Source organism: Schistocerca nitens, chromosome 1, assembly GCF_023898315.1.
Source record: "Schistocerca nitens isolate TAMUIC-IGC-003100 chromosome 1, iqSchNite1.1, whole genome shotgun sequence".
Lineage (NCBI taxonomy): Eukaryota > Metazoa > Arthropoda > Insecta > Orthoptera > Acrididae > Schistocerca > Schistocerca nitens.
Window position 1 is genome coordinate 600,776,123 of NC_064614.1, and position 23,673 is coordinate 600,799,795.

At 45.0% G+C, this 23,673-nt stretch overlaps 1 protein-coding gene across 1 annotated transcript in view; it reads left to right on the top strand.

Annotated features, from left to right (window-relative positions):
- Nucleotides 1-1,747: 1,747 nt before the first annotated feature.
- The window catches only part of LOC126256523 (uncharacterized), a 1,007,450-nt gene continuing 985,524 nt past the window's right edge, over nucleotides 1,748-23,673 (top strand). The window contains exon 1 of the mRNA XM_049955490.1: nucleotides 1,748-2,084. Within this exon, the coding sequence (XP_049811447.1) occupies nucleotides 1,810-2,084 (275 nt within the window). The 5' untranslated portion in view covers nucleotides 1,748-1,809. The remainder of the gene's footprint in view (nucleotides 2,085-23,673) is intronic.

Sequence of the window (23,673 nt, forward strand, 5' to 3'; positions counted from 1 at the left end):
CATTGAATAAAACTGTAATTTCTGTTTGTCTCATTGCGTATTTCTTACAGTTACCTTCTCGACCACTGTGTAGCAGTTCTCTCTATGTACTCGTATGTTCCTAGTTTAATCGATCTATACTACTGGCCATTAAAATTGCTACACCAAGAAGAAATTCAGATGATAAACGGGTATTATTGGACAAATGTATTATACTTGAACTGGCATGTGATTACATTTTCACGCAATTTGGGTGCATAGATCCTGAGAAATCAGTACCCAGAACAACCAACTCTGGCCGTAATAACGGCCTTGATACGCCTGGGCATTGAGTCAGACAGAGCTTGGATGGCGTGTACAGGTACAGCTGCCCATGCAGCTTCAACTCGATACCACAGTTCATCAAGACTAGTGACTGGCGTATTGTGACGAGCTAGTTGCTCGGCCACCATTGACCAGACGTTTTCAATTGGTGACAGATCTGGAGAATGTGCTGGTCAGGGCAGCAGTCGAACATTTTCGGTATCCAGAAAGGCCCGTACTGGACCTGCAACATGCAGCCGTGCATTATCCTGCTGATACGTAGGTTTCGCAGGGATCGAATGAAGTGTTGAGCCACGGGACGTAACACATCTGAAATGTAACGTCCCTGTTCAAAGTGCCTTGAATGCGAACAAGAGGTGACCGAGACGTGTAACCAATGGCACCCCATACCATCACGCCTGGTGATACGCCAGTATGCCGATGACGAATACACGCTTTCAATGTGAGGTCACCGCGATGTCGCCAAACACGGATGCGACCATCACGATGCTGTAAACAGAACCTGCATTTATCCGAAAAAATGACGTTTTGCCATTTGTGCACCCATATTCGTCGTTGAGTACACCATCGCAGGCGCTCCTGTCTGTGATGCAGCGTCAAGGGTAACCGCAGCCACGGTCTCCGAGCTGATAGTCCATGCTGCTGCAAACTTCGTCGAACTGTTCGTGCAGATGGTTGTTGTGTTGCAAACGTCCCCATCTGTTGACTCAGGGATCGAGACGTGGCTGCACGATCCGTTACAGCCATGCGGATAAGGTGATTGTCATCTCGACTGCTAGTGTTACGAGGCCGTTGGGATCCAGCATGGCGTTCCGTATTACTTTCCTGAACCCACCGATTCCATATTCTGCTAACAGTCATTGGATATCGACCAACGCGAGCAGCAATGTCGCGATACGATAAGCCGCAATCGCGATAGGCTACAATCCGACCTTTATCAAAGTCGGAAACGTGATGTTACGCATTTCTCCTCCTTACACGAGGCATCACAACAATGTTTCACCAGGCAACGCCGGTCAACTGCTGTTTGTGTATGAGAAATCGGTTGGAAACTTTCCTCACGTCAGCACGTTGTAGGTGTCGCCACCGGCGCCAACCTTGTGTGAATGCTCTGAAAAGCTAATCATTTGCGTATCGCAGCATCTTCTTCCTGTTGGTTAAATTTCGCGTCTGTAGCACGTCATCTTCGAGGTGTAGGTATTTTAATGGGCAGTAGTGTTGCTTAATCGATCTGTGCTGCTTGTAGTGATAAGTGCCGACCAGTGTTCTCCCGAGTCGAGTGTGACCTCGCTAGCGCGCTTCGGCGTCCACCGCTGCGGCGGCAGGCCGGGCGAGTGCAGCAGGTACGGCACACAGAGCAGAGGCGCAGCGCGCAGAGCCCCCGGGGGCCCCACCGCCGGCGCCGCCCCTCCTCCTCCTACAGTGAGGCCTCCTCTCGTTGCAGATGGCGGCTGCGAGGCCCCAGTGAGCGCCCAGCCACCAGCCAGCGGAGACCGGTGATGCGCGATGCTGTCCTACATGCTGCCGGTGGAGGAGAAGCCGCCGCTGCCCAAGAACATGCAGCTGCAGCTGGAGCTGCGCGGCGTGCGCGCCAGCGCCACCGACAGTAGCGTCAGCACCACCAGCAGCTCCGCCGACACCAACACCAGCACCAGCACCAGCGCCACGGCCACGGCGGGCACGCCCACGCCCACCGCCGACCCCGCGCCGGCGCCGCCGCCCGCCAAGACGCACCGCAACAAGCTCGTCGTCAACGGCACCAAGCACCCCCCGCTCAAAAGGTCAGTCCGCTGCGCCGCGCCGCGCACAGCCGTACTCGCTCAGCTCAGCTAAATGTCTGCCAACAAAACCAACATCCATCCCACCTACACCCCCTTCCTTGAATAAAAATCTCTCGGTGTACATGCCGCGTCAATTCAGGATAAAACTCCAAGCTTTCGACCACTACCTCCATGGCCGTCGTCAGGGCTAAAACTGACTGTCGTGAACTAGTGAGGCTCCCACTTTTATATGCAAAGGACAGCTTCTGTTTGGCTGGAATACGTCACGGTAACAGCAATATGGCGCGCAGTGAAGTGGTGCCCTCTACGTCCATAGATATAGTTTCTATCCCGCGTTGCTTGCAGCGCCATCCCTTGAATCAGGCATGTACACCGAGAGATTTTTTTCAAGAAATACGTCGCGAAAGACTTCGTAGCCATACATCCCCTTCCCTCCACAAAAGAAGAAGGAACACGAATGATCTCAAGGCTGGTGCTCTCTCTTTACGCTCGTATATGACGTCACACGCAATAATAGTTTTATCGCTAGTTACATCATGTCCGGTATCGGTAGGTTCGATACGTCCATTAGGCATATGGGATTATTTGCTATTGTCATATCAAAAAACAGTTATAATTACTGTTGTGTAGCACATTTTAAGTATATTTCGGTGAATGGTTTATGTCCACCATTTTGATGATGTCATGTGATCAAAGCAGATGAGTGGTATCGGCAAATTCAGTATTCCCTTTACAGTGGGAACATCATCCAAGTTACACCGTATCAAGCATCGATGTAAGCTAGCGTCGCTATTTATACCGTGAGCACCGCGTCAAACTGTGGCCTGTAGAGGTCTGCGGAAGGTAACTGGACAGAATTATCGACTGTCGACTCGTAGTTCCTTCAGACCCACTAGAATTCTGCCCAGTTGCTCCCAAGTTCCACCGAGTTCTTAGCCACCTTCCCACGTGGCCCCGTGTGTCCATGTGGCGTCAGGACTTCCTAAACTGTATATTTATTACACGTGTTGGTGAGATTTTTTTCGTTGTTTTTGATGAGTCATGTCACAGCACACTTGTACGTTATCTCTGCTGCACAACTCATACTGCCTGAAAACGCCCTTTACAGTGGGAACCGGGTATTACGTATTTACTTTACGAGATCATTGCGGAATCGTCCCGCGCTATGATCCCTCTGCTGCAGCATATATATCAAGAGAATGGTCGGAGCTGGATCTATGGTACAGTCACGCTCTAAAAAATTATGGTCAGGTGACCAAAGGCACCTTAGCGGCACCGTCGTAAACGTGAAGTGCGCGCCATTCCAATCACTGCTTCACAGGACCGTTTTCTCTCCAACACAGCAGCTGTTACACGTGCAATTGCTCAAGAAAAGATGGTTCAAATGGCTCTGAGCACTATGGGATTCAACTGCTGAGGTCATTAGTCCCCTAGAACTTAGAACTAGTTAAACCTAACTAACCTAAGGACATCACACACATCCATGCCCGAGGCAGGATTCGAACCTGCGACCGTAGCGGTCTCGCGGTTCCAGACTGCAGCGTCTAGAACCGCACGGCCACTTCGGCCGGCCAATTGCTCAAGAGCTTATCTGGAAAGAAGCTGCGCACTGAAGCACATCTGTTAGCCTACATGTAACTCAGTAATCGGCACTCATCTCAGACATCAATGTCACATTGTACTCTGTGATTTTCACTGCAGTTGTTCACAATCGCAGCACTAATCCACTTTCGAAAAGTTAACGAAAGGCAGCGCTTCGGAAAAATTATCACATTTTATCTAAGGAAGGTATCGATCATAACTTTTATCATATAGGATACACGGCTGTTTGTAGCGTGTTTACTTTACGGCAATTGTGTCATACAAACAGCCTCGTAGTTTCTCTCTTCGCCTGCTTCACCACGATTTACTTCATGACACAGACTGCGCGTAAGGAGATATTCACAGCTATGAAAGTCCAATTCGATGCTCGACTCGCAGAACGTTGCTTTTTGAGGCGTAATAACGCTTTGGTTGGTACAGATTTCGCTGACGAACTTGTCGACTGATAAAAAAATCGTAGGAAGCCCTGTAAAGTACAGTCGAGCGGCGATTCTCCAAAAAGTACAGAGTAAGATTTTGAGAAATCAACGCCGCCCTCCTTCCAAAGAGCCGTGAGCACGTCCGTGTGACTTCCCTGAACACCTCTGTCACGCTTTCTTCAGCTATACTGACCTATTATGACTCTAGTGAAGTGCCTCTCAGTTCCATCATAGTCTGCTGTCTTGCCTGTTTGAAAATATCTCTAAATAGTGCAGCAGACTCTACAATTTGTAGCACTAGCCTTTGTTTCCCGTTTCCTTTGTAGTTCCAACCCAGTTTCCCAAAACGTTTCCATGAGACCTGAGCTCTTCATTCACCTTACCTGTTCCTGACTTGACGCTTCACTTCCACTTCATATCGGTTCATGGTACAACCCCTAACATCCAAACGATCTGACAGGCTGAAGACATTTACTATCAATCTATTAATCAATCAGGGCCTTTCGCTTTGTTCTCGCCGTTATTTTGCATTTATCAATATTTAAATATAGCTACTACTCTGTACAATAATTGAACCGTTACAATAACACGATGCTGTAAGCTGTAGGTCATAGTATCATCAGCAAATCAATCCATGCGTCCTGAAAACTCTAACAAGCCGATTATGTTTATTGAGAACATCATTGGTACTGTTATCTGTCCCGGAACACACTCAGCGTTACTTTCGCTTCTATTGATCATCCGCTATGGACTGTACCTTGTGGTCTTCAGCCCGAAGACTGGTTTAATGCAGCTCTCCACCCTAGTCTACCCTGTGCAAGACTCTTCATCTCTGCGTCACCACTACAGCCTCCGTCCATTTGAATCTGCTTACTGTAGTCAGTCCTTGGTCTGGCTCTAGAATTTTTAATCCCCACACTCCTTCCATTACGACACCGACAGTTCCTTGATGTCTAAGGACGTGTTCTATCAACCAATTCGTTCTTTCACTCGAGTTTTGCCATAAATTTCTTTTTTCCTGCAATCGATCAGTACCTCCTCATTAAGAATATATGCTTTCCTACAAGGCTGCTTTCCAGACTAATACCTCCGTAAAAGAGTCGCTAACGATTTTGTATTCGACATAAATTTCTCTTTTTTAGAAACGCTTTTCTTCCTACTGCAGCCTGTATTTTCTATCCTCTCTGCTCCAACCAGCATTACTTATTTTGACGCCCAAATAGCGAATCTCTTCTACTAGTTTTAGGCCCTCGTTTCCTTACCTAGTTCCTTCAGTATCGCCTGACTGAATTAGATTACATTCCAGTCCCCTTGTTTTACTTTAATTGATGTTCACCTTCTGATCTCTTTTCAAGACGCTATCTATTCACTTTAACTGTTCTTCTAAATCTTTTACTGTCTCTGACAGAATTAGGAAGTCGTTGGCAGATCTCAAAGTTCTTATTCCTTCTCCACGAACATTAATCCTCCATCCTAATTTCTCCTCGGTTTCCTTTATTGCTTGCTCAATGTACAGAATGACTAACATCGTGAATAGACTAGAATCTTGTCCCACTCCCTTCTCGACTGCCACATCCTTTTCCTTATCTTCGACTCTTATAACTGCAGTCTGTGTTCTGTACAAGTTGTACACTGTTTGATCAAAAGTATCGGAACACCTGTTAGTCCACATTACGAAGATATGTGTCCACCCTTCGTTTTATAACCGCTTGAGCTCTGCTGGGAACACTTTCAATAAGGCATCTGATCCCAGGTCATGGAACGACAGCCCATTCTTCTTCAAGAGCAAAAATCAAAAACGATGTTGGACTATATACCCACCAAACTATTCTTGCAGCTGCCCTTTCGGCAGATTATCCAGGTGCATTGCCGGCGATACGCACAATTTCATGATGGAGCCCGCGTACAGCACACGGTTTTTATATGTGACATCTAGATAAATGTCTTTGCTAGACTCCCCCACAAGCAAATGACGAAGAGAGACTTGCTGGTGCTATGATAAGCGCAACGAACAAGGCAGTCTAAGGCGCCTTTCCACGGTTCGCGCGGCTTCCCCAGTCGGAGGTTCGAGTCTTCTCTCGGGCATGGGTGTGTTTGTGTTGTCCTTAGCGTATGTTGGTTTAAGTTGCATTAAGCAGTGTGTAAGCCTAGGGACCGATGACATCAGCAGTTTGGTCTCCTAGGAACTTAACACCACCACCAAAAGGCAATCCCCACGGGCTACCACAAGCAGTATATTCCAGGTTGGAATGAAACTACCGAGAAACAGTACGATGAATTTCTAAAGAGTGATTACCGGCCGCAAAAAGCGGATAACCTACTTCATAAACTCGGCACAGCCAGACGTACTAGATATTTAGATACTGTTGACTCACTCATGTTTCAAACATCAGGTAGGGAAGCATGGTCATTACTAAGGAAGTTTGGAGGAAACGAAATAAAAGCAAGGAACAAAGTTCATAGGACTGCGTCACATTTACTGCCTACATGCAGGGCACCAAGAGATAAAACTCATGCAAGATACATCAGAGGAAAACTTACTTTGCTCAGAAATAACACTAATGAACAATCTGAGTTCTCAAGAACTTTCTCTGTGTCTGGAATTTCTGCCGCTCTCAAAACTCTAAAAGCTGGAAAGGAACCGAGTAGTGATGGAATACATATTCTGCGTTGTGGGGACTATTCAGAAAAGATGACTGTCGGACTTCTTTTCTGACATTGTGATCTGTGGTGATCTGTTGTTAAAATGAAGCTATCAGAAATCACAGCAATACGCAAACCTGGCAAGAACAAATCGAAGAACTATCGTCCAATCTCTCTACTGAGCAGTATTTATAAGTACCTTTATAGAACTTTTGTCTAGAAATCTCTCAGAACCTCCCTGTTAGCAGGCTGATTTCCGACCAGGACGGAGCTGCTCTGCTCAAGTCTTCCCATTAACAACATTTATTGAAGTACGGTACCAAATGAAGCACAACATATCAACGGTATTCATTGCTCTGCTTGCAGCATATGATCTGCATAGGAGGCATGCGCTGCTTTGTAAATTATTACAATTAATTCCATGCAGGTGGACAACGAAACAGTTTTACATGCTCACTGGAAAGACATTTTTACTGTAGCTTCAGGAAACGACATTAGCTGTCCAAAAGCACAGGGCTATTCAAAAAGAAGGAACAGATTTCAAACATTTATTCCTCACAAACTACAAAAGATAGAAAGACAATTTCAACGTTCCTAGAAAGAGAGAATTTCAAATTTTTATGTTTTCAATGTGAGCACCATGTGTTACACGACAAATATCAAAACGGTGGGCCACCGGCGATGAAGTTCATCTTCTCCTCCTCCTCTTCCGGTCCAACGTCCCAGACCTCACACCTTGTGATTTTTATCTCAGGGCTTACTTAAGAGACTGCACTTTTATCCTCCCTATTCCTGACAATCTTGAAAGTCTGTGACATAGCATTGTTGAAACTGTGAATTCGATAACGAGAAACCAGCTGCTTCGTATGTGACAGGAGATGAGCGAACGTTTTGATTTTGACGTGTAACACATGGTGCTTACTTTAAATGCATAAAAATTTGAACTTTTCTCTTTCCAGGAACTTTGGAATTGTTTTTCTATCTTTTGTACTTTGGAAACAATAAACTTTTGCAATGTGCTCCTTCTGTTTGAATACCCCTGTATTGGAAAATGACTTTGGAAATGTATCCGTCTTTGCTCCTCTCTTGTTTCGTTTATAAAAATCATATTTCTCCATAGAGTTCAGAAAGTTTGGCTATGCGGATGACTGGACAACAACTACCAAACACAAAACCCTCGAAACAACTGAAGAAATCCTAACTTTTCATCTAGACATCTGAAGCCAATATTTCCATAAAGGGCGATTACAATCTAACTCAAATAAAACAGAAGTTGCATGTTTTCGTCTGTCCAGTAGATTGACACACAGAACTCTTCGTTTCTATTTTGAGGATGACAAACATCGTCGAAACTGTGCATCCAAATCACCTTGGGGTCACGTTAGACAGGACACTATCTTTTAAGAAAGTCTTGACACGAACATCTGATAAGCTCAAAAACAGAAATAACATTCTCCCCCACCGAGCGAGGTGGCGCAGTGGTTAGCTCACTGGACTCGCATTCGGGAGGACGACAGTTCAATCCCGCGTCCGGCCATCCTGATTTAGGTTTTCCATGATTTCCCTAAATCGCTCCAGGCAAATGCCTTGATGGTTCCTTTGAAAGGGCACGGCCGACTTCCTTTCCCATCCGTCCCTAATCCGATGATGCCGATCACCTAGCTGTTTGGTCTCCTCCGCCCAAACAATCCAATCCAAAAATTCTCCACAAACTCTGTGGCGCTAGTTGTGGATTGTCAGCAGACACCCTTGAGGTATGAGCACTCAGACTGGTATACTCAATAGTAAGAACGTAGCGCGTCTGTCTAGTTTGATAGCTCATATGTGAAAAAGATAACCGTGCAACTTTGGTGAATGCGATCTACTCCCACATATTGGCTGCCTATCTTGTATCGTATTCATTCTCCCGATACTATACGGAAAACTGCCTTACTGTCAGAACCCAGAAGATCGTTGATAACCCGATCTTGCAGTACTGAACGACGTACATCCGATTTGTCCAGTCTCGAGCGCTTTGGACTACCCAGAACCACATCCGAACGGGCTACAGGAGATGTGCAGACGCTCTTCAAAAGTGGGGCAAATCTTCTATCACTGTGACTGTGGTGCAGAACGACAGGCAGCTGCTCGTGTTTTACCAGCAAGTCCCGCACGTGCCGACGAGGCTCCTATCGAAGATTCCCTGACAGTGACGAGAGGTGTGATACCCCACATAAAAGACGTGATGAAAGAGAAACACCGACATCAGCCATACTAGGGCACCGAAATAATTCAATGGCAATAGTGAAAATTTGTACTGGACCGGGAGTGGAACCTGGATTTCCTGCTTTAGCGAGTGGCCGCCTTAATCGTTTCGGCTATCCGAGCACGCTTCGCATCCAACCCAAATTGCCGGCCGCAGAATCGTGACTGTGTAGTGTATGTTCTTCTGGACATGCTCGAAAGACTAGACCACACATAGAGTTGTAATATCTAAGCCTTGACAGCAGTCATGGTGTCTTCAGTAGTGATGTACCCTAGGTCCGACCTCTCACGGGAATCATGTTAGACGCTGCGAGCGATGAGGAAAATGGACAGGGGCTGCTACGGAAGTAGTGTGCGACAATTTGGGAAGTTGGGTTGGATGTGAAGCATGCTCTGACAGCCGAAGCGCTTAAGGCTACTGCTCGCTTAAAGCGGGAAATTGAGTCCCGGTTCGGCACAAATACTCAGTTGTCGCCACTGAATTATTTCACTACCCTAATGCGACTGATGTCGGTATTTCTCTTTCGTCACGTAAAGACACGACGACTGAAACATGACTGATGGGACAGTAGAGCATTACATAAAAGATCTCGATAATCCCCTGTAGCTATTGTCACTTTTGTAATACGGGGTGTTCAAAAAGTCTCTCCGCAGTGCCGTATGATTGTTAGCCGCGAGTGCCGTATGATTGTTCACCTGTCTGGGTTACTTATCTGCAAGTGGACTCTCCCAACATTCCACTGTTTCGTTTATCTCAGTCAGCGTCAGTAGTATCGTTGGTGTGTGTCGTTACGTGCTGACGTGAACGTTTAAGTTTAGTTCCTTTGTTCGTTTGTTTCGTTTTTGTCACTGTTAAAATGCTAACCATTGAAGAACGTGTGTTTTTAGTCGAACAAGTGTTCTATGCTGGCGGTAAATACACAGTTTCTGTTCGTCAAACATTTAATTTAGTTTTCCCGGATACAACACTCCCACATTGCGATACTGTGCGAAATTTGATTAACGAATTTCAAAGTACGGGTTCAGTGACAGATGCACCAAGGAGGGGTCGTCCTAGCGTTTTGTCTGAGGATAAACTACTCGATATTTCCAATAAAATGTCCATGAGTCCGAACAAATCAGTAAGAAAACTCGCCCAGGAAATCGATTTTAGTGTCGGAACGGTCCACACAGGTGTAAGGAAAAAATTAGAACTTTTCCCATACAAAGTGACAGTCGTTCAAGAACTGAAAAATACTGATCATGGCAAGAGAATGCATTATTGTCAATGGTTCAAAAATTTCGTTCAACAAAATGGAAGGGATATCCTTAATGAAACGTTTTTCACTGATAAGGCGTGGTTTCATCTATCCGGGTACATGAGCTCGCAAAATTCTCGTATGTGGAGTACCGGTACTGCAAATCCATTGTGTATTCATGAGGAACCACTTCATTCGGTGAAAATAGGAGTTCGGATTGCAATATCTAGACGTCGGATTGTTGGTCTCATATTTTTCAACGAAACAATAAACGCACAACGATACTGCATTGATATTCTGTACCCATTCATAAGATAACTCGTGTTAAGTGAAGCATTGAACGGTTATTTTCAACAAGATGGTGCAACCGCGCATACAGCTCGCGTTTCAATGTCACTGCTTGCTGATGTTTTTGGGGCTCGCATAATTTCACAGGGACTTTGGCCTCCACGATCGCTTGACCTAACACGACCTGACTTTTTCTTCTGGGGTGCAGCGAAAGCAACTGTCTATAAAAACCGTCCAAAATCCATCGATGAATTGAAAACTTCAATATCCTCTTTCATTACTTCTGTTACAGAAGAAATGTTACAGCTTGTGTTTGGAAACATGATTAGACGAATTGAATTGTGTATTCAACAACAGGGTGGACACTTTCAATATTAAATGTGAAAATTTGTAAGTAAAAATGAATATTCGATAAGTTAATAACTTGTGTTTACTGAGTTTCATTTCGGTGTATTCACTGCGGCATACGGTACGCGCGGCTAACAATCATACGGCACTGCGGTGAGACTTTTTGAACATCCGGTATTATGCTGGAGAGCTGTGTTGAAATGTTGATATGTAGCTGTTTAGTGATCTCTCTACAAGTATAGCTGTTCATGTGGTTTAAAAACTCTTAGTGTATGCTATACCACAAAAGAGATAACGTCCGTAAGCACCTAGATAGGAAGTTGAGGTTTTGTTTTAGACAGCTCATGGGATTCGGCAATCGTTGACCCTGATTCATGGTACATATTACACTGTCCAGTCACATTATTGTGATCACCTGTCAAAAATCTGAATAATCGCCTCGTGCAGCATAAGATGTGTAGGAAGTGAGTCAGTGAGGTGCTGGAAGGTATCGACAGGGACGTAGAACCACGCCCACTCCAATACAGTGGCCAGCTGCGCTGGGTTTCTCGGTTGAGGATCCATGGCGCGAACAGCTTTATGGAGGTGATCGCACAGATTCTCAATTGGGCTTAAATCCGGGGAGTTTGGTGGCCAGCGGAGTACGGTAAACTCATCCTGGTGCTCTTCGAATCGCGCGCATGCGCTGTGAGCTGTTTGCACGTTGCATTGTCCTGCTGGTAGATGCCAGCGTGCCGAGGAAAAATAAACAGCATGTACGGGTGGACATGGTCCGCAAGGGTGAATGCATACTTGTGTTGATCCATTGAGTCTTCAAGAATGACGAGATCACCCAGGGAATTACATGAAAACATTCCTCAGACCATAACGCACCCTCCTGGTTTGCATGGTGTTTGCTTTCAGACGTTTCACGCCATACACGCCAACGGCCATATGTGTTCGATGGAGCACAACATGTGATTCATCTGAAAAGGCCACTTCTCGCCACTTAGTGGACGTTCAGTTGTCGTACTGGCGTGCAAATTGCAGCCTTCATCGCCGATGAACAGCAGTCGGCGTGGCTCCACGAACCAGGCGCCTTCTTTGGAGCCCCATACACAGCAACGTTCACTGAACGGTTGTTGGAGAGACACTATTGGTAGCTCAAATGATTCAGATGGCTCTAAGCACTCCCCTAGTCTTAGAACTACTTAAACCTAACTAACATAAGGACCTCTCACACATCCATGCCCGAGGCAGAATTCGAACCAACGACCGTAGCAGCAGCGCGGTTCCGGACTGCAGCGCCTAGAACCGCTCGGTCACAGCGGCCGGCGGAACCCAAGTACCGGTCGATAAAATCGGTACCTTGCGGAAATGTTCGTGTCGATTGTTTCAGATCTCTGCTACCCTCAGCGTTCCCAAACTAGTGAGACGATAATTGCCTGACGTAGTTTTATAGTGTATTGTATGTGTGTATCTTTCTCAAACAGAAAAAGTGAAATCAATCTCTGTGGACGAGTATATTCGCCTAAACCGCCAATTATGTCAACAGCAAGTCGTTGGAAACATTTGTCCTTTGTTTCGTCGTCGACGAGGGAGTCGCGTCTACATGCTGCAAGTCTGCAACGGAATTAGGAACAATGCAAATTAAATACGTTCTTTTCCCTGTGGAATAAATGAACACACAAATATGGGCAAATAATATATTTCAGTTATTAATACGCCAAGGACAAAAGATTTTTTAATGGTAGGGTACTCATGTTTGGCGCCCATACCTGCCTGTATAGGGCATAAGAGACGTTTTGGTGTTCTCCAACGAAGGCTCTGCGATAAAAACGGGCAGTCCTACAATTTAACTCATCTGTATTTTTACGCTTCAGGATTAGAAAAAACGGTTCAAATGGCTCAGAGCACAATGGGACTTAACATCTGAGGTTATCAGTCCTCTAGAACTTAGAACTGCTTAAACCTAACTAACCTAAGGACATCACACACATCCATGCCCGAGGCAGGATTCGAACCTACGAGCGTAGCAGCTGCGCTGTTCCGGACTGAAGCGCCTAGAACAGCTCGGCCACAGCGGCCGGCCTGTTGGTAGCCCCTTAGTTCATCTGTGCGGTCACTATTCAACGTTGAACGTCTGTTCGCCCGTAGACATCTCTCCAGCCGTCGTTCACCACTGCCATCTATAGCGCTGGTACACTACATTTGCCTCGTCGCCGGTTTTGGATAACGCCATTTTGCCATGCACTGAATACTTTAACCACGGCGGCGCGTGACGGTTTACGAACTTAGCCGTTTCGGAAATGTTTCCACCCTACGCCCGAAAGCCGATGATCGCGCCCTTGTGAACGTCAGATATCTCGCTGTGTTGTAGCATTACAACGACTGCACTGTTTTCCGCGTCCCCCTAACACGCGTTATATTCTTTCCACTGCTATTGCTGCCCTCTGCCGCCTGTGAGTGGTTCGTACACGTTGACGACGAACATAGGCGGTGGTCATATTACTGTGGCTGGACTGTGTGTTTAGGCATTCATTTATTGTCGATGAGAAGCACTAGTTTCTCGCCCCGAATGTTACTTCTAAATCCGAAATACATGGTGAAGCGATAGTCTACACCGATTTCTTCCCTCTTCCGTTATCTGCCATACGGCGATATGAAGTCGTTTACAGTCACGTGAGAAATGTAATCATTTCATGAAAAACAAAATTTTTCTTCTTACTCTTCCTAATAGTCTGGTAGCAAAAGAGCAGCATTCTTATGTCTACGGTAACTAGTGTCTTTGTTGTTTATGGTATCGTAAAAAGTAGCTCCCTTCGTAATTTCGTAAGCTACGGTCGTGTTTTAGCTTCAGGCAGCAGGATGCTGTTTGCTTTAATGTAGGTCTGACATCCGGCTAGATACGACCTTTTCCGCCTGGCAATCTCGAGTCATTTACTGGTGCGGAACGAGCCCTCCTGCCTTGCCAACCCACAGGTGCACAGCTTTCGTAGTCCCAACAGCACCATACACGTTACTTCATGGTGCCAGTTAAGACGGACATTTGTCTCTTTGGCCATTCTCGGGCTATTGCTCACCTCGTGCTCCATTGTGAAAGCTCCGTAGGCCACGGAAGGCGACCACAAAAAAACCTCAAATCTTTGCTTCTTGTCGTGCTAGGTTCTGTATCTCGACAAGTTTCTTTTTGTAGCACTGGATAAATACCCTGTCAACTATAATCACGCAGTGGTGTCTTAACTTTTAGTGTCAAACTGGACTGAAACTAAAGTTTCTAACATCAAATACAAAGACTTGCCCCTTTCTCTAGAAGAAATTTTACTCGTGAACTTACGAAATACATTGCCTTTGTCAACATTCATTACGGCGCAGACGCCAAAGTCCAGCTGTAAAACAAACGAAGCATATATACGGTATTCAGATTCCAGAGCTGTCAGTACATCTTTAATGAATAACAGTTTGTCGTTGGTTAGCTGATCACGTCGGTAACAGTGCTTGTGGTCGCTAAATAACAAGAATCGACTTGTTATCTAGAGACCTTAGTAAGTTTTATGAACGCGCTCAAGCTAATCATGTAGTGGTCGCAGGTGGCCTGATTGTCCTTGTTCCAGAGGTTAAACTCTTTTGTTGGTATCTCTGATGGCACACAGGAACATTAACAGAGTGCGGGGCTTCAATAATCCATTATATCAGTGTCACCGAAACCGATCCAGATAGATGTGAATCTTTTATGAACAACGTCGGCATAGACGATATAACATGGTGTCAATTTTCAGAGCAGTTTGCCGAGAGTTCCCTGCCTAGTTGTATACTGGAATCGGGATTGGAGACTGTGGTTAACGTCTCACTACGTAGTCTTCACGCGTGTTTTCTGGTGAATGGTGACTCATGTGTTGTGCTCTAGTATGCTCTCACGTTTTCAGTATTAGTACGAGCAATTAGTCTTTCAAGAAACTTAAATGACGGCGATACAAACGGAAAAGTTTTCACTTCCTCTCATTCACACTGGAAAATCCTAAAATCACGTATGAAACACATTTACATCTGGCTTACAAAATGCCTTTTCCCTACGTGCGGTGGACGTGAAGACTGGTTCACCGTAAGTTTCTCTGTTCAATTACTTTCTTCGCAACATTTTGTTGTATTTTCGTGCCTGCTGAAAAAGCAATAAAGCAAAAAACAATAATACTGTGGGATACTTACATTCCTTCTTTTTTTATAAAAATATAAGTAAATTAGTATAATATATATGTGAAGTCTGTTCTGTTGGACATGTCCGAAAGAACAGACATCATTTTGATCCAGTAGCCATCATGAATTTAGACACAAAGGAATTACAGACGTTGGCTCCGAGTGGGCATGGATTGAAATCACTGGGAACAGTGAAAATATGAGCCGAACCGGGATTCGAAGCCGCGTCTGCTGCTTACTAGGCAGATACTCTGACCATTAAGCCATCCGTACAGAGTGGACATTACAACTCCACGGACTACCATAGCACGCCTCCTGTCAGAAAGAAATCCTTAACTTATCCACACACTAATAACGTGGTGCTTCTTTCCCTTTATCCTCATTACCTGCGGCATTCAGCGATTCCTAATTAGTCAGAGCAGGAGACTCTTGTTCGAATCCCGTTCCAGCACAAATTTTCATCTTTCCCCGCTGATTTCAGTCACACAAATTTTCATCTTTCCCCGCTGATTTCAGTCAGTGTCTGATCGCAACCACTGCTTATATTTCCTTTGTGTCTTAAATCTGTATAACGGTTACAGCTGTCCGCCTCGTGGGCCGGATGTCAGCAAGTCTGCCTCAGGAAATATCGGGGTCGATCCCAGAAACAGTTTCGAAATACAGGCTGAGCGGCTGCTAGAAAAGTAATAACGACTTCAGATTCGAGTGCCGATGTAATGGGCTGGAGAGTGGCGTGATTATCATATGCCTATTGTAAACTGACATCCAGTGTTGCCTTAGGTAGTGAACGAAGCAGGTAGGGCAATGTCCTGTCTGGCGATAGTGACACAGGGTTTGCATCTTAGTACAATTTGGTTACAACTGCTGCGTTGTAGTAGACCTGAAGATGACAGAAAATGTAAACTCCTGTACGGATGTTCCAGGTATCAACGTCCCCAAGAAACACACAAGATCAGCTGCAGAGTTTGGAAAGAAATTTCAGGACAGAAGAGTTCCATAGACTACACCTTCTCTATCGCTTATACACTCCTAGCTATCACAGCTGCATCAAACGCCAAACCGGCATAAAGTGTACAAAATGCTCAGCAACACAAAGTAGGTACGACCAACGCATTCTGCATTCTATACACAAGACCAAATTACGCAGCGGGTGTATTCAGAAATCACATTTAAATCTTGGTTGTATGTGGGAAGATCGTGTAACGAGGAGAAATACCTACCAATATACCTCGGAATTCGCCAGTGGCAGGATGGTTGCCTATGGAAATTGCGTTATATTGTTAGGCGGCAGTGTTCCTCTTACTGGTAGGGAGTCTACTACTGTTATCGTGTGAATGTGGAATCGGTAGGTTCAGGAGAGCTACATTTAACGCCCTGAAAGATCTCGACGGACCTAAGCAACTAGCGCCTAAGAGGACATACATATTTTTCGCTTGACCATGCAGGAACGAACAGCTACGACACGTACCATGTGCCGGGATGTAGGCTTGTTTGTAGCAAGGCGATTATCCATACGGCCGGTGCGACGACGTCAGGAGCACCAACCATAGTTGCTGCTTCGCCTGATGCAGCATTGATGCACCCAACGGCAACACTGGATGTTGGAGTGAGAGTTTGTCAGATTGCATTGATCAGTATTATGCGGGCCAAGCGCCGGGGATAATGGCATCGGATGGATTGCCCGTGCTGTGGACAGCAGGTGTTACATTTCTGACGTTTTAAGACCGGTGGCTGTGCCACATTTTCGAGGTCACCGCGACGTTATTTTTCGGCGAAATAACGCAAGACCGCAGTGTTGCCCCTTCTGTCCTATTTCGATGGCGACTGTATTACACTGTTACAGCGAGCCAGTATGTTCTCCAGATCTCTCACCCACTGAAAATACATGTCATGGACATTTTCTGAAAGGACTTTCCCCTATTTGACTGTTAATGGTTCATTTATTTTACACAGTCATGATTTCGGACTTTGGAGCCATTCTCAAGTGCATGTTGAAAAGAAGTCCAGAAATATGTTCTTTCGGTGATTACATGTCACAGGCAGGTCAGACATATTTTAACACTTCAACGTGCATTTGACAATGTCTCCAATGGCGGAAATCAAGACTGTGTAAAATAAATGAAGAATTAACAGTAGAATAGCGGGAATTCTTTTTTTTTAAATATTAAAAACTGTCACCGGTTGTTGAGAGCCTGTTCTCGCCAGTCGTTAGGATTGATGAACTCGGGCAAAGAACTGAGGCAGCGTGGAGTAGCGTACCCGTTTCTGTCCAATACTCAGGTTGGCTCATTGGTCAATTGGGCTAGAGCAGGGGTTGTCAAACTGCGTCCAATCCTAGAACGTTAGCTAATGTTTAGAGCTTCTTAAGAGACAGAAATATTTTAAGATGTGCTTAATTTTAATTGACGCTCGTGCATTCTAACGTGAACTAAGCAAAGCTTACTCAGGGGCAAAGATGTAGGTAGCGTGGCCACTGCGGGATTAGGGGATGTGAGATGGGGGTGTGTTTTATAGTTCGTCTTCCAGTACTGGCAGTTCACGGGCGTGCGCAACTTGTTCCGGTCAGCTGTTATAGTACAGACTTTGACGCAGAAGTACCATGGACTCGTGAACGTGAATTACAGAGTTGATCGTCTTCAAATGCGGTACGAATCTGCAGCAAGTAATGTGAAAATGAGTTAAGGTAGTTGTAATGGAACGCAAGTATCAGAAGAAAAATTACATCCAAAACATCTGGTAAAAATTTGAAATCATGTCTCATATCGCATAATGCTTTTAATTATAAGTACAATTACTGTTATTCAACAATTAATCATCTGCACATATACACAACACAACAAAACTACTTCAGCTAATTACAGTGTCACTACTTTAGGAACGCTGAGGGTAGCAGAGATCTGAAACAATCGACACGAACGGTTCCGAAAGGTGCCAACTTTTATCGACCGGTACTTGGGTTCCGCCGGCCGCTGTGACCGAGCGGTTCTAGGCGCTTCGGTCCGGAACCGCGCTGCTGCTATGGTCGCAGGTTCCAAAAATTCCTCTGACATGGATGTGTGTGATGTCCTTAGGGCACTGATGACCTCAGATGTTAAGTCCCATAGTGCTTAGAGCCACTTAGATCCATTTGAACTTGGGTTCCGGCGGCAGCTTATGGCGCCCTTACTATGGCTAGTCTATTGGGGGTGCAGAACATACTAATCTATGTGGATTACCAATGAATAAGATCGCTGCAGATGCGGCCCGAGGTGCGGCCTCGCAATGTCAGTATTGGCTCTCGAGCAAAAAGTTTGACGATCGCTGTGTCAGAGCCTTGGTTTGCTGCTAGAGGTAGTAGGTCTGTGTAGTAAATTTCGCACACTGCAAACGCCCAAGTCGCCTACGTAACGGATCATCTGTTCTTCAAGTGATACTTCATACGCAAAATGAGTAAAATCTCGTTATTTCCTGGTTTCGTGCCCGCATCTCGTGGTCGTGCGGTAGCGTTCTCGCTTCCCACGCCCGGGTTCCCGGGTTCGATTCCCGGCGGGGTCAGGGATTTTCTCTGCCTCGTGATGGCTGGGTGTTGTGTGCTGTCCTTAGGTTAGTTAGGTTTAAGTAGTCCTAAGTTCTCGGGGACTTATGACCACAGCAGTTGAGTCCCATAGTGCTCAGAGCCATTTGAACCAACCTGGTTTCGTAATTTTAACGACCACCATAGTAGAGTCTGTTAACGCACTACTTCCGTTACTATCATGTAAACAGTGTACCACAAGGGGATATCCCGCTAGAAGACTGGGTCGCTGGTGTACGTTCCCTGTAGGACCCAAGGCTGCCAAACGCTGGCCCCAGCCCTGCATTACTCAGCGAAAAACGGGCCGCCCTTGATAGCGGCAGTTGTTGGACTGGAGCACAGGGTCTATTTCTGTTCGCCCGAGAGCAGTGCCGTTAATCGGTAAAGCAGTGCAGTAGCAGAGCGTTTGTGATACTCGTGCACAAATTCTTTGTGGTACTAGAGTGAGGGTTTCATTTTGACGTAATTTGTGAGCACCAGCGCTAGCCGAAAGTTTTTGCTTGAACCGGAAGTCTGACGACAACGGGATTATTTCAGTTTGAAAGAGCGTTGTTTTTCGACCTTGGAACGCGTGATCGGTTGTTCCCCCACCACTAGATTTGGAAGTAAGCTGTGAACGCTGAGTGAAGATGCAGGCAGTGTTGAGTGACACGAAGTGGGAGACGGATCTGTGGCACCACGATTTCGAGCAATGAAATATTATGACTTCAAAAAAAAAAAGATAAATGCATAAAATGCCAGTTCTCTCTAGTTCGTATTTTTGGTGGGTGTGGCCCTTTGAGGTCCAACGTTGCAAATTGGTTTCGTGAGTTTTCAAAGTGTTGGTAGTCTCTTGAACCTCTTTCCGGTTGTCCTGCAACGGCAGTGACCCAAGAAGACATTGGTGCTGTGAGGAAAGTGTTCGAAGACGATCCTCATCTCACATTTTTCAACACTCAAGAGACCCTAACTATTGGATAGTTTGCAGCGCAGTCCATCGTTCACTCTCTACCAAGAGATGTTCCCGTTTGGTACCATATTGTCTCACAGAAGACCAGAAAACACGCAAGAATTGATTGGTGTTGTTTTGTGCTTGAAAAATTCGACAAATGGCGATCCAGAGACACTTACCACATTGTCACAGGTAAAGAGACACGGATCTACCGTCACAACCCCGAAACAAAGAGGCAGATCTCAGCATGGTGCTTTCCGGGTGACGAACAACCCACGAAAGTTCGTAGAAGTAGGAGGTCTGGAAAAAACTTGTAGCCGCTTTCTTCACCAAGACAGATTGTCTCACCTCTGCGACCTTCGACATACGTCGCACAGTCAATGCTGAGTGAATATCTGGCACACAACACCCAAATTCGAAGAGTAGGGACGTTCTTCTGCATCACAACAACGCCTCAGCACTCACTGCAGCCAGAACAATGGACTACTTGGAGAAAGGAAAGGTTCGAATGTTACCGCAAAGACGCTATTCACCTGAACAGGCCCCGTGTGACTTATTATTGCTTCAAAGAAGACGGAAAAAAATTCATGGACAATGTTTTCCATTCGATGAAGTGGCTATCGCAGCATACGACAGTGCACTAAGCGATTCCCTAAAGAAGCTTGGACTGAGACATTTTCGAAGAGGTTTCAAATGATGGGAAAATGCGAAAATCTCATGCAGAGTATTGTGAAAAGTTGAAACAGACATATTTTAAACATGGGCGTCTGCAGACAATTTTTCCAAGAGGGTACAAGATTCTGAAATTTTCGTGTTTTTATATAACTGATTCGATGAATCTGAGAACGTTTAGTTCGCCAAAAAATAAATTTGACAACAATGACACAGAATTTACACCATCTGAAACGAGTGAGAGGTATCCTATCAAAATTTCTACATAGATAACTTTTACACCTAAAAGGTAAACATGTTTCATTAGTGCCCATATGCTAAACACCTGCAGTTATATATTAATGTGGATATGGAATCCCCCATTACATCCTTCTGATGGTTAAATTCAGAGTATTCAATGAGATACTCACAATAAATAATTCGTGAACGAATAAAATTAGATTTTTACCAAAAATCAGAATGACTGAGAAAATAATGTAGGATAGCAACCAAATTAATCTGGAAAATATGAGACAATTAACACTTCTCAATTTTGGGAAACGGAAGTGAACTTTAGAAAAGACAGTATTTCCCTTACCTTTTTCGGTTCGCTAAATATGTGATTTAGCAGAAATGCAGTCAGTCATTGTTATAAATGTGAGAGAATTTTATAACAAATATGAAGTTTACACACATGTATTCCAGTAGGGCAAGTGTCGCCCCACCCTCATTTGTAAATAAATTTTTGGAGTAACACTCATAACGTATTGAACTTGCCCTTCACAAAGAAAGTAACTTTTCTGCAGCCATTATTAATCGTCATCCCTCAATCTGAACCAGGAACTAGTATGTACGTCTTCAGAAAGACTAGAAATGAAGTGAAAGATGTGACCATCATCCTGAGGCTTACCTTGATATACGTCCTGTGTCTTTCAAGGAGCTAATAAAGGGTGAGAGCGAATTAAACTAATATTGCCAACAACATATTAGTCGTTTAAACAGTAACAGATTTTCACAAAAGAAAATCATTTTGCCCCCGACAACGTTATAATCGTCCTGTAGTATTAAAAAAGCACTGAAATTCACCATCTTCCTTCCTTTCATTTTCATAATCTCTCATAACAAAAGACCTCGACACAGTCACAGTCACAGTCACAGTCATCCACACGTCACGCATACACGCCTAAAACACACAGGAAATAAGAATGACCCTTCTTCATTATTTTAGTTCTTTCCAAGAAATCACGCAGAAATGGGTCAAAGTTTAGAGTTCAAACTGGTGAGTAGGTACACACGAAGTAATTACATTGAAGAAACGTGTAACTGGTACTGTACTCGTTTTGACGGTTTCTTTATTGCAATACACCGTAGTCCTTGAAATATTGTGCCACAGAGCAAAACTGATTTCGAGAGATCTCGGGTACTTAATTTTTATAACATCTGATATCAGCAGCAATACACGTCGTTTAAATATTGCTACAATTTGTGTTTATTGTCAGCGATTACAGTTTATTGAACTGATTCGTAAATGCATAGTCTGAACAGTATCTTTCAGAGAATCTATAGCCAAAAACGGAACTTTTCGTTCCCAGGGTTGCAGTCCAGCCCTGTAAATTTGGGATATCACAATTTCATGCTCGTAATCGACCTTTAAACTTCGCTCAGGAAAGCGTAGAACGTTCTTTAAATATCAACAGGTGCTCGTAAATTCTGCCTCACGACCGATGCTACTCCGTGACATTTTACGAGCGGTGTGATTTATGACTGCAGGGTGATTGTGCCTGGTAAATAACTGGCGAGCCCTAGGCAGAAAACGATTCAACTTATTTGACTTACACACTGTTCAGACTGGCGGGATATTATTTCCGACTTTACTATGCACTTCATAACTAATTCAGTTATGGGCGTCTGCATCTTACGACTGTTGACTTTTCTAAGCAGGCACAACGAGAGATTTTTCTGACCTTTCTTTTTGACTCATACTACTCTCTTCTTCCAAACACCTCCTCTTCCCACCCTCAACCACCACCCCCCAACCTCCAGACCTTCCCACCAGCCACAACATCGTAGGTGATGAGAAAATAGTTTTGTTTCCTTCTCTAGGTACCACCACGGTTCAACAAGTAGTGCAGCCCCTAGTTTCTGTACCCATTTATTCTATTCGCTGTGGTAACAAGTAGTGAGAATTGCCAACAACATATTAGTCGTTTAAACAGTAACAGATTTTCACAAAAGAAAATCATTTTGCCCCCGACAGCGTTATAATCGTCCTGTAGTATTAAAAAAGCACTGAGATTCACCATCTTCCTTCCTTTCATTTTCGTAATCTCTCATAACAAAAGACCTCGACACAATGCTGGTTAAGCACTCGTCACAGTCATCCACACGTCACGCATACACGCCTAAAACACACAGGCCAGCACGTACACCGGCACTGAGAAGGAAGCATGAAATGGAGACGCGAAGGACCTGCTAATATAGCAGAAAACTGACGGTGACTGATTTTCTCGTGAGTTCAGAGAATTTTGTTTTGCTTGTAATAGCAAAATCAATACATGATTTAACGACGTGCTGCAATGGTTAGCACAGTGGAACTGTATGGGGAAGAGCGGAATTCCAATTACCATTCAGGCATCCTTATTAGGCTTACTTGGATTTCCGTAAGTAATTTGAAGCGAGTACTGAGATTTTTCTTGAGCTGTGTGTATCTCCACATTGCCGTTGTACCACTGAACGGGTACTCTGTGATGGCTTCGCAAACAATGGACTTAAACTGCAACCCACTTATATTCTTTTTCTTCTTATAATTGCTCGCAAGACATTTACAGGAGAGAGTGTTAAATATATTTCTCTCCTATAAAAATGGCAAAGCCCTTGCCTCACTGAATACTCCGGTTCTCGCCAGATCACCGCAATGTCGGGCGTGGCCGGTACTTGGGTGGGTAACCGCCTGAGTTCGCCACGTGCTGCTGGCTGATTTTCCTTTGCCTTTATGGCAAGAGGGAGGAGGGATGATGGCGTTAAGCCCCGATCACCAGTGTGTGCGCTAATCTTTTGTCTTTGTCTTGGCCGTATCTTCATGACTTCCACATGCCTTCGACAATATTAATGGTAGAAGACAACTGAGTGCCCTTCTCGTCGCCACCCCTCCCATCCCCTCCCTTCCCCCAGGACGAAATTTGTGTACCCCATCTGTCCGTGTGTAGAGTTATTTGCGTGTAAATGCAAAAACGTTTTTCGAAATGTTTGCGAATGGTGTAACTGAAGCGGGACATGGTACCAGCCTGCTATTCACCTAGTTGATGTGGGAAAACCGCTTAAAAACCACAAGCACGGTGGCCGGAAAACAAGGCCTCGTCGTTAATCCGACGGGCGGGTTCTATCGTGGGTCTGGTGCGCCTACCCGAATCGCGGAAGCGGGGTTCTAACGCGAGCGGCTATCCGGGAGGTTCCAGTCTCTGCACCAGTGTACTGGGTTAAACTACGAACCTCTCCGCAG